Here is a 13,650-nt window from a genome sequence, read left to right as displayed (position 1 = left end):
GACACACTGTTCCTACCGGCCGAGTACCATGTTGGGCGCCCGCGGGGCAGGCTGACGTAATTTAGGCTGCGGCTTGCGGCAGACTGATCGGTTCGGGCCCCCCCGCTTGCGGCCTGCAGAACCTGGTGGCCGCCTACTATATGGGGCCTTGGTCAGTGCCCCCTGTGGGGGGAAACAGTCTGTGCTCCCTGTGTGGGACCCCGGTCGTGGGGCGCTGGCTTTTGCACTTATTGCATCTATGCGGGAACCTTTTTTTTTATTTTTATTTTTTATTTTTTTTCTCAAGGTGGGGGATGCAGCGGTGGCTGGTATCCCTTTTGGATAAGCGGTTTTGCGCGGCGAAGGCGTTCCCTTCTCCTTCTCCTCCTTCTGACTTAATTGTCCATGAGAACTGGGAGTGTCCACTGTGTCTTTTGTGTTTCCAACAACACAAAAGGATGGAGGGCATGGTACATCTAATTCTGGACCTCAAGGCCCTGGCCTGCCGTGTTTGGGTACAGTAGTTCAGGATGGAGTCTGTCCGCACAGCGGTGGCAGTCCATCATGGGGACTTTCTGACTTCTGTCGACATCGCGAATGCTACTTACGCATTCTGTTATGTGCCCTACTCCAGCACTTCCTCCTTTTTTTTTTTTTTTTTTTATGTGGGTGCAGAGCATCATGAGCGTGTGGGTTTGGCCACCTCTCCTCGGGTGTTCACGAGATGTTGGTCCCGGATCTGGCGTGGTTATGTCGGTGGAGGTTTGCAATCCTGGGCTGCCTGGACGATCTTCTCCGACTCATCGACTACTCTGAGGAGCAATGTAGTTCTTATACAAACCTTGACTGATTTCAGCAGAGTCTATACTATCGGAAGTCTGCTTGGCCCTGCCAGATCATTGGATCATCTGAGCCTGACCCAGGCTTCAGCTCTGGCCAGCGTGTTTCTTCTCCCGGACAATACTCCAGAAGTTGCAGACTGCGTTTTTTCATTTACTGTCCGGTAGGTGGGCTCATCTGTGGATCTGCATGTGGGTGTTGGATCTGATGGTATCCATTTTTTTTTTTTTTTTTTTTGAGGCGATTCCATTTGCACAGTTCCGTACAAGCTCCCTTCGGGGAGATCCTGGCATAATGGGACAAATACCCGAGGTCTCTGGACAATCTTATTCGGCTGAGTCAGGAAACCAGTCTCCCTAGTCTGGTGGCTTCGCTCTCTGGTTCTTCGGTGGGCTAAATTCTTTCTCTCCTTGTATTGAACAGGGTGACCACCAATGCCAGTCTGTCTCGGTGGGGAGAGGTCCTGGGACTGAGCTCTGCTCAGGACCATTGGACGTTAGTGGAATTAGGACTGCCAAGTAAGATCCTGGGACTTCATGGGAACAGACTAGTTCTGGATCATGGATCGACTTCTGGGGCTCCCGATACGGATCCAGTCGGACAAGGCAACGGCGGTGGCTTATGTCCTTCACCAGGGCAGGCCAAAATAGGCTGTTGGCAGTATCCTCCGATGGGCAGAGCATCTCGTTCTGGCATATGCTTTCCAGGAGTAGAATAATGTAAAACGGATACCTCAGTTGGTTAGGGTTGGACCACGAGATGGGCCCTTCACTGGGCCGTGTTTCATCGTATTTGGCTCCACTGGGGTCACGCCTGAGGTAGATCTGTTTTGCGTCCTGGCTCAACAGGACGGTACCAAGGTTTCTGGGAAGATCACGGGATCTTCTGGCGGTTCTAGTGACCCACGTTTTGCTCTATGCCTCTCCTCCTCTCCAGTCTCTGCTATGGCTTTTTGACAGGATCGTGGCTGCAAGGATTCCGGCCATTCTATTGGCTCCGGATGGGTCCCGGTGGTCTGGGTATGCCGACCCGGTCGCCAATGTTCCTTGGCGCTTGGCTCTCAGGAAGGACCTACTGTCCCAAGGACCGTCCATCCTGCTTTAGAGTCGCTGGTTAGTAACGGCCTGGCTGTGATGGGCCAGGTGCTGCAGTTTCCAACACTGCTGATGGGGGGGGGGGGGGGTGTGAGAAGAAAGGGGTCTTGAGTACCATCGTGGCCCAGGTGTCAGCCTGGGTGGTCTTCTTCAGTCTCCTCGCCTCGCACTTCCTGGGGTTAGACATCTGTTTCCACCAGTGTGGTTTCTTCTACCGCCGTGGGATCTGATCTTGGTGATTTTGGTTCTCCAGAAGCCTCTCTATCTCTATTCTATTCGGGAGATTCCACTACTTACTTTGTCTCAGAAGGTGGCCTGTTAGTGGCTATCACCTCTGCTCACAGGGTGTCAAAAAGGGTGGAATTATCTTGTCGTTCACCTTACCCAGGTTAAGGTGGTGCTCTGCCCCTTTTTACAGAGGTCCGTCCTTGGATTTCCATTTGAATAAGAACATTGTGTTGCCTTTCTTGTGTTCATGGTCAGCACTTTCCAGGGAATTTGCCTTATCTGCCCTGAATGGGTTTTTGCGGACGGGCCAAGAAAGGGGTTGTTTGCTTTTTTTCTGCAACCCTTCTCTGGATGGAGGGCTTATTCTGTCAGGGATTGGGTGCCTCCTTCCCTGTTACAGCGCATTCTTCTTGGGCACTTGGTGTTTCTTGGGTGTTCTGTCATCATGCGTCTGTTGTGCAAGTTTGCAAGGTGACCACTGGTCATCGGTGTACATTTTCACAAGTCTACAATGTGGATGGGTTGGCATCTGCGGATGCCTCTTTTGGCCGCAAGTTTTTGCATGCTCTTTTTAGAGGGTCTATTCCCTCTTGAAGGGGTAGCGTTCAGGTTGGGTTCCAGCTGGTCCTATGGCTCTTGTGCTAGCCTTGGGAATTTTCGTTGACCCACCCCTCATGTTTGGCACTGCTTTGGGATATCCCTATGGTTCTGAATAAGAAGGCTGTGTCTGTCAATGAACTCTGAGAAACGGATTTCACGGTAAGTTAAAAATCCTATTTTATTGGCTAAGATTAATTTTATTATGTTAACTGTAAATATACTTATGCATTTTTATGCATGTGTGTAAAATATGCCAGTAACATCTTTCTGAAAACAGATTTTGTATTTATGCCAGTGAATGCTCTTCTAAAATAAGAACTTGAAAACCTCAATGTGCATGAACAAATAGGACAAAATGTAGCTGCGTTCAGAGGCGTACCAAAAAAAAAAATGGATATATGCTATAAAAAGCAGCATGTATGTAGCCGGTTGCCTCCGAAGTTTCCCTCAGGATAGCTGGCGCTCTCGGCACGAGTTTTATCCGGTAAAGCGAATGATTAGAGGTCTTGGGGCCGAAACGATCTCAACCTATTCTCAAACTTTAAATGGGTAAGAAGCCCGGCTCGCTGGCCTGGAGCCGGGCGTGGAATGCGAGCGCCCAGTGGGCCACTTTTGGTAAGCAGAACTGGCGCTGCGGGATGAACCGAACGCCGGGTTAAGGCGCCCGATGCCGACGCTCGTCAGACCCCAGAAAAGGTGTTGGTTGATATAGACAGCAGGGCGGTGGCCATGGAAGACGGAATCCGCTAAGGAGTGTGTAACAACTCACCTGCCGAATCAACTAGCCCTGAAAATGGATGGCGCTGTCTTGGTATGCTGACACCTTAGGAGTTCCCTTCACTGGAACGAAAGGGCCAAGCCCAACCCCTGAAAAACAACCCCATACCATAATCTACCCCCCACCAAATGATTTGACCTCAATCCGATAAAACACCTTTGGGATGAATCGGATTGGAGTCTGTGAGCCAGGACTTTTCTCTATCAGTGCCTGACCTCACAAATGTGCTTCTGGAAGAATGGTCCAACATTCTCATAGACACACTCCTCAACTCTAAAGGGAAGGCTGCCCACAAGGTTTAAGCTGATATAGCTGCAAAGGGTGGGCCAACTCAATATTGAATCCTGCGGACTAAGATTGGGATGCCATTAAACTTCGTGTGTAAAGGCAGGTGTCACAATACTTTTGACAATACTTTTGACAATACTTTTGACAATAGTTTGTGTGTGTGTGCGCGTGTATATATTTGCAGTTTGGTACTTTTCAGGCATTATCTGTGTGTTTGTCAACTTTTAAGAGAGTCTCGACTTGTATCTTGCTAGTTTTTAGTACGTGTTTATATAACAAGTTGTTTTACCATAAACATTACTAAAGGTAGACCTTATAAAGGAACAATATTTTTATGACCGCAGCAACAAAGGACACCCTGATGGGTTTACTTCCTCTTTCATTCCCTGCAAAGGCAAAGCATAATGGACTACTATGCATTGCATAGTAGCCCATTATGTGTCACTTACCTGACACAGGAGCCAGCGAAGTCGCCGCTGTCCCCTGTAGTCCGCCGCATCCATCTTGCTGGTGGCGTCTCGCAGCTCCACCGCTGTCGTTCGGCGAAGCCGCGATAACGTCACTCATGCGCACGGGAGTCGACACGCGCGGAAGCTCCATTCTTGGAAATGCCGCGCTCAGTGCGCCTGCGTGCCGCTGTCTACGGCGCATGCACCGTAGACAGCGGTGCCCGTTTTCGGGCAAATATGTCCTAAACCATATAGGTTTAGGAGATATTGCTTGGACCTACAGGTAAGCCTTAATCTAGGCTTACCTGTAGGTCAAAGTGGTTTGTAAGGGTTTACAACCACTTTAACATGAATCCTTAAAATACTTGCTGCCACCTACTGGTGATTTAAGACATTTAAATTGGAATTATGATACGTTTGGCTCAATATGTGTCAGTTTAGTAGAAATTGGTAGCATAACACCACACCCTCATCAAGGTCTTCATTTGCAAATATTTAAAGTGAAATTCCCTATTTGCAAAGCATAGTTTCTGCTAAACGTTTATATGTTCAGATTTGACTTAAAAATAAAGATCTGAAGAAAAAATTATATAATATATATATATTCTCTATCATGCACATCCAAAAAGAATAATTCATTTTATTTATTTTTCTTAGTAATCTTGAAGATAACACCATGTATTTCTCTCTTTCACTGTATCTATGGAGGGAGCAATGATCACCACCTATGCTGGACTAGAAACATGTCTCCCTTTTTTTAATCTATGCTATGTGAGGGGTATGGTTAATAGTAGTTTACAGAAGAAAAATACTTTTTTTTTTTTCTTTCCTTTTTTTAGTTCAGTTTGACAAGACATTTGTTTTTCTAGCAAGATCAGCATGTATTTTCTGTAATTGCTGAAAATGTTCATAGACTTAAAAACAAAACAAAAAACAAAGGCGGTCATCACATCTAGAGTCTGTTTAAGCTGCAGTAGGTTACATTTTTGTTTTTGGGCTTTGTCATTCTCTAAATACTATGCGCACAGCCACAAATGAAGGCCAAAAGGCCAGATTAAACATGGTAAAGAATAGATACTTTATACATAAATGCTGTATATCCACAGAGATGGAAAGGTAGAAGTGTTAGTGTCTTTTTGGTCTCATACCAGCTTAGTGGACTTCGAAAAGGTGTGTGTTTTTCTTTTTTTTTTTTTTTTTTATACAGGATCTACAAGACTTCATCTTCATGACAGTGGTTGTCATCTTTTAGGCAAGACAACAAACAGATTTTGGAAATCTAAGATGGAAATGAACATGCACAGCAGTGTGATATACACCAGTCTCAAATGCAGACACTCCCCTAAAAAAAGCTCCCTGTAAAGTGTATCTAAACCCAAGAACAAACAAAGTAATACATTGTAGCTTATCAGTCCTTAGATTTGGATCTACATTCAATTTACATACAGTTCCTGAGAATACAGAAAATACTTATCGATCCTGTGAGAAATTTTGCGCCTTTGTAACGTCTGTGTGCTGAACAGAGATCTCAGATCATTTTAGCTCCTGTAACAGCTATCTTCTGCGAACTACAGAACACCACCTCCTCCTATGTGATAGAGAGGAAGGGGCATTCATAGCTCAAACCAAGAGAGCAGCCTAATGTGACAAATTTTCTCCTCCACAGATACAGTATAGCAGGTGAAAGTTGTCACTGTAGGGCAAGAAGTGTTATTGTCAGGATCATCAGTTATAAAAAAAGAACGCCTGAATAGGGAACTAATGTAAATTGAAGGACAGGGTGCACTACTTACTCTGTGTACTTCAGTTCAGGTTTTTTGGGCATGTGTAGCACACCCTAAGTCCACAGCTGGTTAAAAAAAAAAAAACTTTAATCCTTTTCAGAACCAGACCAATGCTAAGCATTTAAAGGCCATCTCCATTGCACCCACAAAATATAGCATTTAATAAAGTAATAGGCAGGGTCTTACCTGCATTGTTATCTGCCAGCCAAAGGTTCTACTAATTCTTTCTACGAAAGCTATTACATTTGCCTTCAGGAGTATTTTTTTACTGTGGGTTATTTCATATAATTGCTTGTTCTGTTTATTTTTTATTTAAATAATTTCAAGCAGATCAGGAATATTCAGCATCCTATCAACGTTTTGATGTCCAAAAGATTGAAAAGTAGATGTATTTTTAGAGCTTCTGGTCATATACAGGGGGTCCCCGACTCACGAAAGCCAGACTTACGAACCACTCCTACTTACGAATAGGGTGCTGTGGGGACCCTCTGCTGTTCTGCACAGACCATCTGCCGCTCTGCACATGCGTGGCCAGATGGAGCCTCGTAATTGTCGTCCTGCGCATGCGCGGCCAATTTACGAACATTTCCGGATTACAAACAGGAGAAAAGTCCCTAACTGGATCGTAACCCGGAGACCCCCTGTATCCTTTTGTACTTGTGTATTGCCTTATATACAGCTGTGGCCAAAAGTTTTGAGAATGACGCAAATATTCATTTTCACAAACTCTGCTGCCTCAGTGGTTTTAGATGTTTTTGTCAGATGTTACTATGGTATACTGAAGTATAATTACAAGCATTTCATAAGTGTCAAATGCTTTTATTGCCAATTATGCAAAGAGTCATTGTTTGCAGCGTTGACCTTTCTTTTTCAAGACCTCTGCAATTCGCACTGGCATTTTTTTTTTTTTTTTTGGGTAGCCCATTCTTGCATAATCAATGCTTGGAGTTTGTCAGAATTCGTGGGTTTTTTTTTTTGTTCACCCGCCTCTTGACAACAAGTTCTCAATGGGATTAAGGTCTGAGGAGTTTCTTGGCATGATGGCCTGGCCTGGATGTTTTGTTCCCCAAGCCACTTAGTTATCACTTTTGCCTTATGGCAACTGGCAAGGTGCTCCATCATGCTGGAAAATGCATTGTTCGTCACCAAACTGTTGGATGGTTGGGTGTAGTTGCTGTTGGAAGATGTTTTTGTACTATTCTTTATTCATGGCTGTGTTCTTAGGCAGAATCGTGAGTGAGCCCTCTCTCATCTGAGAAGCAACCCCACACATGAATGGTCTCAGGATGCTTTACTGTTGGCATGACACAGGAGTGATGGTAGCATTTACGTTTTCTTCTCCGTACAAAGTTTTTTTTTTTTTTTTTTGTTTTTTTTTTTTGCGGATGCCCCAAACAATTGGAAAGGGGATTCACCAGAGAAAATGACTTTACCCCATATTTCAGCAGTTCAATCCCTGTACCTTGTGCAGAATATCATTCTGTCCCTGGTCTTTTTCCTGGAGAGAAGTGGATTCTTTGCTACCCTTCTTGACACCAGGCCATCCTCCAAAAGTCTTCACCTCACTGTGTGTGCAGATGCACTCACACCTGCCTGCTGCCATTCCTGAGCAAGCTCTGCACTGGCGGTGCCCTGATCCCGTAGCCGAAATGCAGTGGAAATGTTTATGGGATCAACTTAATTTTCTTAGCAAAGATGGACTTTGCAATTTAATTTCAATTGATCTGATCACTAGTCATAACATTCTGGAGTGTATGCAAATTGCCATCATAAAAACGGAGGCAGGAAAATTTTTATATTTGTGTCATTCTCAAAACATTTGCCCATGTCTATATATATCTAGATATGGTTTAAAAAAAAAAAGTTTTTTTCTCCCTCTTGTATAGTACTTTAAAGTGCATCCTTAAATCTGTCTTTGTTTTTTTTTCTGCAGATGCATCAATGCTGGCAGAAAGAATCCCTGTTCCCTCCAGCCCGGTTCCCATAGCAACTATCGACCTGATGCCACAGCACTCAGAGAACATTATGCCTACTATTCAGGTCAAGCTGCCACCTAAGAAGACAAAACACCAGGAGGAGCAGGAAGATGTTAACAGACCAGCCTGGGCAATAAGTTCATCGCCGTGGGTCACTCTGGCTTATGCCTTTTATCAAATAAAGGAAATGGTGGCCCTTGCTAAAACCACCCAGACCTCAGAAAACCAGCCACTCCAGGTAATGTCTACACGACTAAGTGTAAAAGGCAGACAGTTTAATTAAGGAAGTTATCGTTCACAACGTCCATATGTCATGCCTTAGTAAAAATGTGAATTTTACTTTACTCTATAAGGTCTTTGCAGAAAAGTACATACTGTACGTAGACTCAAACAAAATACTATAAAAGTATGTATTGAAATATAGCATATGATTGTTCAAATAAGTGTAGGATTAGAACCCCCATATTGTAATTCTCCTAAATGTACAGAGTCGGGTATTTTGTTACTTAAAATAGGTGGGTTAAAGCTTTATATGTTTAACATATAATCCTTGTGGAGGGCTTAAAGTGGAACTAAAGTTCTGTAACAAATACTGAGCAGGCATGCTTTTATTGCAGAAGAGACATGTCCGTTCTGCAATTAATTGACCCTGCCTGCTCGCTGTCTTCTCCAGAACTCCAAACTGAGTTACACATGCACAGCTCAGCTTACAGCGCAGAGTGCTGGGATGATGGCAGCCTGAGTGATGTCATCTAACTCTTGCCAATGAAGCGGCAGAAGATCGTCACTCAGAAAAAAGATGCTGGCGATGGACAATTGGACAAGTATTGATCCTACAGTTTCGCTTTCAAGCAGAACTAAATCCTCCCTCCTATCCTTTTCAGCCAAGGAAGCTGTCATCTTAGCCTCCGTTTGATCTGCAACTGCCTAAATGCTGCACATGTGTTCAGTTATGACTCTAGTCATTTGATGATTTGACAATTTGGCTGAAAGCACAAGCAAATGTGACAGTTAACATTCCCAGTATACCTGGAATGTAACTGTTTTTTGACTCCGTTAAATTAATGAGTTTAGTTCTGCTTTAAAGTGGTTGTAAACCTCAGACGTAATATGAACAAAGCATATCCTTCTATAGTGTGTGTGCTTGTCTCAGTCCAGAGCACCAAGTGTCATTTTCTTTCTGCTACTTTGTTTCTCTGTGCATGAATCACTTCTGATGAGTTTCTCTGACACAGAGAAAAATGGTGACGGCAGGGCACAGTCTGTATTTTACAGCCTCGGCTCTGTTACTGTGTGCTGTGTGAAGGGCATGTGTCCCTTCCCGCCATTCAGCTCTCAGAGCTCTCCTCACTGATGTAACTTCAGCTCTCCACCCCCTGCTTTTTCAGAGCTGAGAGATCCTGTTTAGATTCTGCACTTTGAATAGACTAAACAAACGAGGTACCCCCCCCCAATACAAGAGACTTTATCCACTTGCCCCCCGCCAAATGATGGCTGGGCAGTGCGACTCTCGTTCTGGGTGGACGTCCTATGATGGCTTCCCGGAACAACCGCTCTTGCGTACCCCTAGCTGTTGCAAGGACACAGTGCGACCCCGATATGTTTAAAGAGCCGCGGCTCTTTAACCTTGTGATCGGCTGTGTCCAATCACAGCCGGTCACGTGTAAACACAGAGATGCCTGATAGAGTGCGAGGAGAGCCAATCAGCAACATCTCCTCACAGATGACAGCTAGGTATAAAATCGGGGCACTGATCACGCCGAAAAAACGGCGTGGGGTCCCCCCCAGATCCATACCAGACCCTTATCCGAGCACGCTACCTGGCCGGCCAGGAAAGGGGGTGGGTACGAGCGAGGCCCCCCCTCCTGAGCCGTACCAGGCCACGTGCCCTCAACATGGGGGGGTGCCTTGGGGAAAGGGGGGGTGCGCGCCCCCCCCACCCCAAAGCACCTTGTCCCCACGTTGATGACGAGGGCCTCTTCCCGACAACCCTGGCCATTGGGTTGTCGGTCTGCGGGCGGGGGGCTTATCGGAATCCCCCTTTAATAAGGGGGCCCCCGGATACCGGCCCCCCCACCCTATGTGAATGAGTATGGGGTACAATGTACCCCTACCCATTCATCTGTGAATTTTTTTTTCAAAAAAACACACAACACAGGGTTAAAATAGTTTATTGCACAGTTTCGGGGGTCTTCCGTCTTCGGGGGTCTTCTCGCCGGACTCCTCCGCTATCTTCTGCTAGCTCTTTTACTAGCGGAGGAGCCCGCTTTCTTCTTTGTCGCCGCCCTCTTCTTCCGTCTTGGGGGGTCTTGTCCCCCTCTTCGGTTCTTCTTGCTGGGCCACCGCTGCTTCTTCCAGCTCTTTTTACTAGCGGTGGCCCGGTCTTCTGTCGCCGTCGCCTTCCGTTCTTCTTCTCCTTCTTCTGGAGATGTTGACTCGACTCTCTCTCCGGCCGCAATGCCAGGGACGCGGTGCGCGGCGACTTATATAGGGACATCAACCGGTGACATCAACCGGTGACCCCGCCCCCTTACGATGTCACAGTCCCAGCATCCTCCGGGACTGTGACCTCGTAAGGGGGCGGGGTCACCATGTGACATCAACCGGCGACCCCGCCCCTTGTCCCTATATAAGTCGCCGTGCACCGCGTCCCTGGCATTGTGGCCGGAGAGAGCGTCGAGTCAACATCTCCAGAAGAAGAAGAACGGAAGGCGACAGAAGACCGGGCCACCGCTAGTAAAAGAGCTGGAAGAAGAAGCGGTGGACCGGCAAGAAGAACCGAAGAGGGGGACAAAACATTTTTTTTTTTTTTAACATTTTTTTTTTTCACAGGTGAATGGGTAGGGGTACATTGTACCCCATACTCATTCACATAGGGTGGGGGGCCGGTATACAACCAACGGCCAGGGTTGTCGGGAAGAGGCCCTTGTCCTCCTCAACATGGGGACAAGGTGCTTTGGGGTAGGGGGGGCCCCCCCTTTCCCCAAGGAACCCCCCCATGTTGAGGGCACGTGGCCTGGTACGGCTCGGGGGGGGGGGCTCGCTCATCCCCACCCCCTTTCCTGGCCGGCCGGGTAGCGTGCTCAGATAAGGGTCTGGTATGGATCTGGGGGGGACCCCACACCGTTTTTTTTCGGCGTAGGGGGTTCCCCTTAGAATCCATACCAGACCTAAGGGCCTGGTATGCTCTCGGAGGGGGAACCCACGCCAATTTTTTTTTCATAAATTTGGCGTGGAGTTCCCTCTTGAGAGCTGATAATTCTGTCAGAGTCGCCTCCGTATAGACAGAGATCCGACTTGGAGGCGACCTCCATTGAAATCAATGGGGACCAGTCGCCTACAAGTCGGATTGAAGTAGTACAGGAACCTTTTCTGAAGTCGGAGTGACTTCAGTAGCGTGCATTAAGACTGCTCTCATTCACTTACATTGATTTTTAAATGTTGTCCGACCTGAGGCGACTAGGGGCAACCTGAAGTCGGATCTGAGTCACCCCTGTGTGAACCGGCTCTCAGTGTAGGAGAAAAACTACTTATTTACAAATTTATACTGACAAACTAAAACTTTTTTGTTTTTGTTTTTTGACCAGATTTTCCCAGTGATTAAATACCACCAAAAAAAAGCTTTATTTGTGTGAAGAAAATAACAATTTCACATGGTTACAGTGTAGCATGACTGCTCAATTGTCTTTCAAAGTGTGACGGCGCTGAAAAATGGCCTAGGCGGGAAGGGGGATGTAAGTGCCCTGTATTGAGGTGGTTAAGGGACTTCTGGGATGTTGGCAACAATTTAGGTGTACTTGGGTGGTATCCAATTTTGTGACTTTGAATGGATGCAGCCAAAAGACGGCCGTAGATAGACATGTACAACTTATGGAAGAGGGATTTGTTTTATCTCTGAGTCCAGTCACTGTTGCCATCTCTCTTGAGATTTAGGTTAGTTTACCATTGATTTGAAAGATCATGAATATGAGTTAATTATTTGAAAGCAGATACAAAAGTATTACATTTCTAATAAAGGTTTTATATAATACCACCATGGTAAGTTAATGCAAGTTATAAATAAGACCCTTGACTAATCATACGATATGATAGGTCTGGAGAAAAAAGGTCTAATGTGTCCCAATCCAGCTGAAAACTTAGAATTTCTCGAAGTGGGTGGGGGGTATTGAAATAGAAACCTATATATAAAGTACAAAAAAGTGGAAGGTGTTCGGCCCAAAAGCATATTAGAACACTATGGCACATTGTAATGTGTCGTGTCATGTTCCACCTTCCTATATCCAGTGCTACAACATCTTCGGTCTTCCTTGTTACTCTATCACTGTTGCTTTCTATCTTCTCCCTTCATCTTTCAGGTTTAGAGTTCCTTTGCCGGGATTGTGAATGGGGCTGCATATGCATGGCTGTTAGTGTAAAATTTGTTTAAAAAAAAAACTAGCAGGCAGAGGAGAAATAATATAATAGAAGAGACGATCACTTCTACCATATTACCACTTCTAAATCTCTATCGGCTAGCAGTCTTATACTTTGCAGGTTTATTCAACTTTAACTAGTGGGCTGCCGGCTTTGAATAAAATGGTAGTCCATTTTCTTTTTTTCAATAACTAATAAACTTTCTAGAGACTTGGACAATAACACAGCTGGAATGAGGGTGTGGAATAAAAGGTATACATTGCTAAATGTAATGTGAACAGATAGATGCTAGGTAAGGGGATTAGTACACACGGGGAGCTGAACACGCTCAGCACCACCTAGTTACAACCTAAGAGGGTGGCATATGACACTAGAAGAAGTACATTGTCCAGCAGCTCTCACCTGATGTCATATCTGTAGATTCTGAACGGTACAGATAGAATTGCTGCTGCTTTATTATGGTGTCACCACTACTGCCCACAGGAATGCTTACCTTGATTGGAACTGTGGTTTAACCTCTTACTATCCTCTTACTGACCAGGCAAAATCTCCGCTTTCAGCGCTGTCACACTTTGACATTTGCACGGTCATGCAAAACTAAATTTTTTTTTTTTATTATTTTGGTGGTGCTTTATTTTGGTGGTATTTAATCACCACTGGGTTTTTTATTGCCAAACAAAAAAAAAAACTGAAAAGTTTGGGGGAAAAAAACGTTTTTTAGTTTGTTATAAAATTTTGCAAATAAGTAATTTTTTCTCATCCCCTGATGCATGTAGATGAGGCTGGACTGGCGGGCACTGATGAGGCTGCACTAATGATCAGTGCCCTGATTATCTGTGTGCGTGCCCCCTGTCAGGATTGCTGGTTACCGGTTTTCCTCTGTGACAGCGCGTGAGGAAAAACATTGCTGATAACTGGCAAGTCTGTTTACACTGTGATTGGACACAGCTGATCACATGGTAAAGGGCTGCTGTGATTGGCCCTTTACCACGATCTGTGATCAGCTATGTGCAGTGAAGAAGCGCAGGGCCGATCTGCGCTGTCTGTCAATGGCCGTCAGCGCAGCTCTGGATTGAGCCTGCAGGTATGCCACAGTAGAAAGCAGCTTCCTATGGTGCAACACCAAGGTGGAGCCAGGAACGCTGGCAGGGAACCCCAGAAGAGCAGAATTGGAGCTGCTCTGTGCAACTCCATTGAGTAGAGCAGGTAAGTATTACGTGT

The 13,650-nt window shown here is 45.6% G+C and overlaps 1 protein-coding gene across 5 annotated transcripts in view; it reads left to right on the top strand.

The window, feature by feature from the left end:
* Window positions 1–13,650, top strand: part of MFSD6 (major facilitator superfamily domain containing 6) — a 138,213-nt gene that overhangs the window by 117,190 nt on the left and 7,373 nt on the right. For all 5 annotated transcript variants that reach the window (XM_077448672.1, XM_077448671.1, XM_077448673.1 and 2 more), the window contains exon 6: window positions 7,974–8,254. In XM_077448672.1, coding sequence (XP_077304798.1) covers window positions 7,974–8,254 — 281 coding nt within the window. The remainder of the gene's footprint in view (window positions 1–7,973; window positions 8,255–13,650) is intronic.

The sequence above is a fragment of the Lithobates pipiens genome, unplaced genomic scaffold (assembly GCF_037356315.1).
Source record: "Lithobates pipiens isolate NorthernLeopardFrog02 unplaced genomic scaffold, aLitPip1_a1.2 Scaffold_22, whole genome shotgun sequence".
Classification (NCBI taxonomy): domain Eukaryota; kingdom Metazoa; phylum Chordata; class Amphibia; order Anura; family Ranidae; genus Lithobates; species Lithobates pipiens.
Note: the sequence above shows the minus strand (reverse complement) of the source record. Positions and strands in the feature narration are given on the sequence as shown.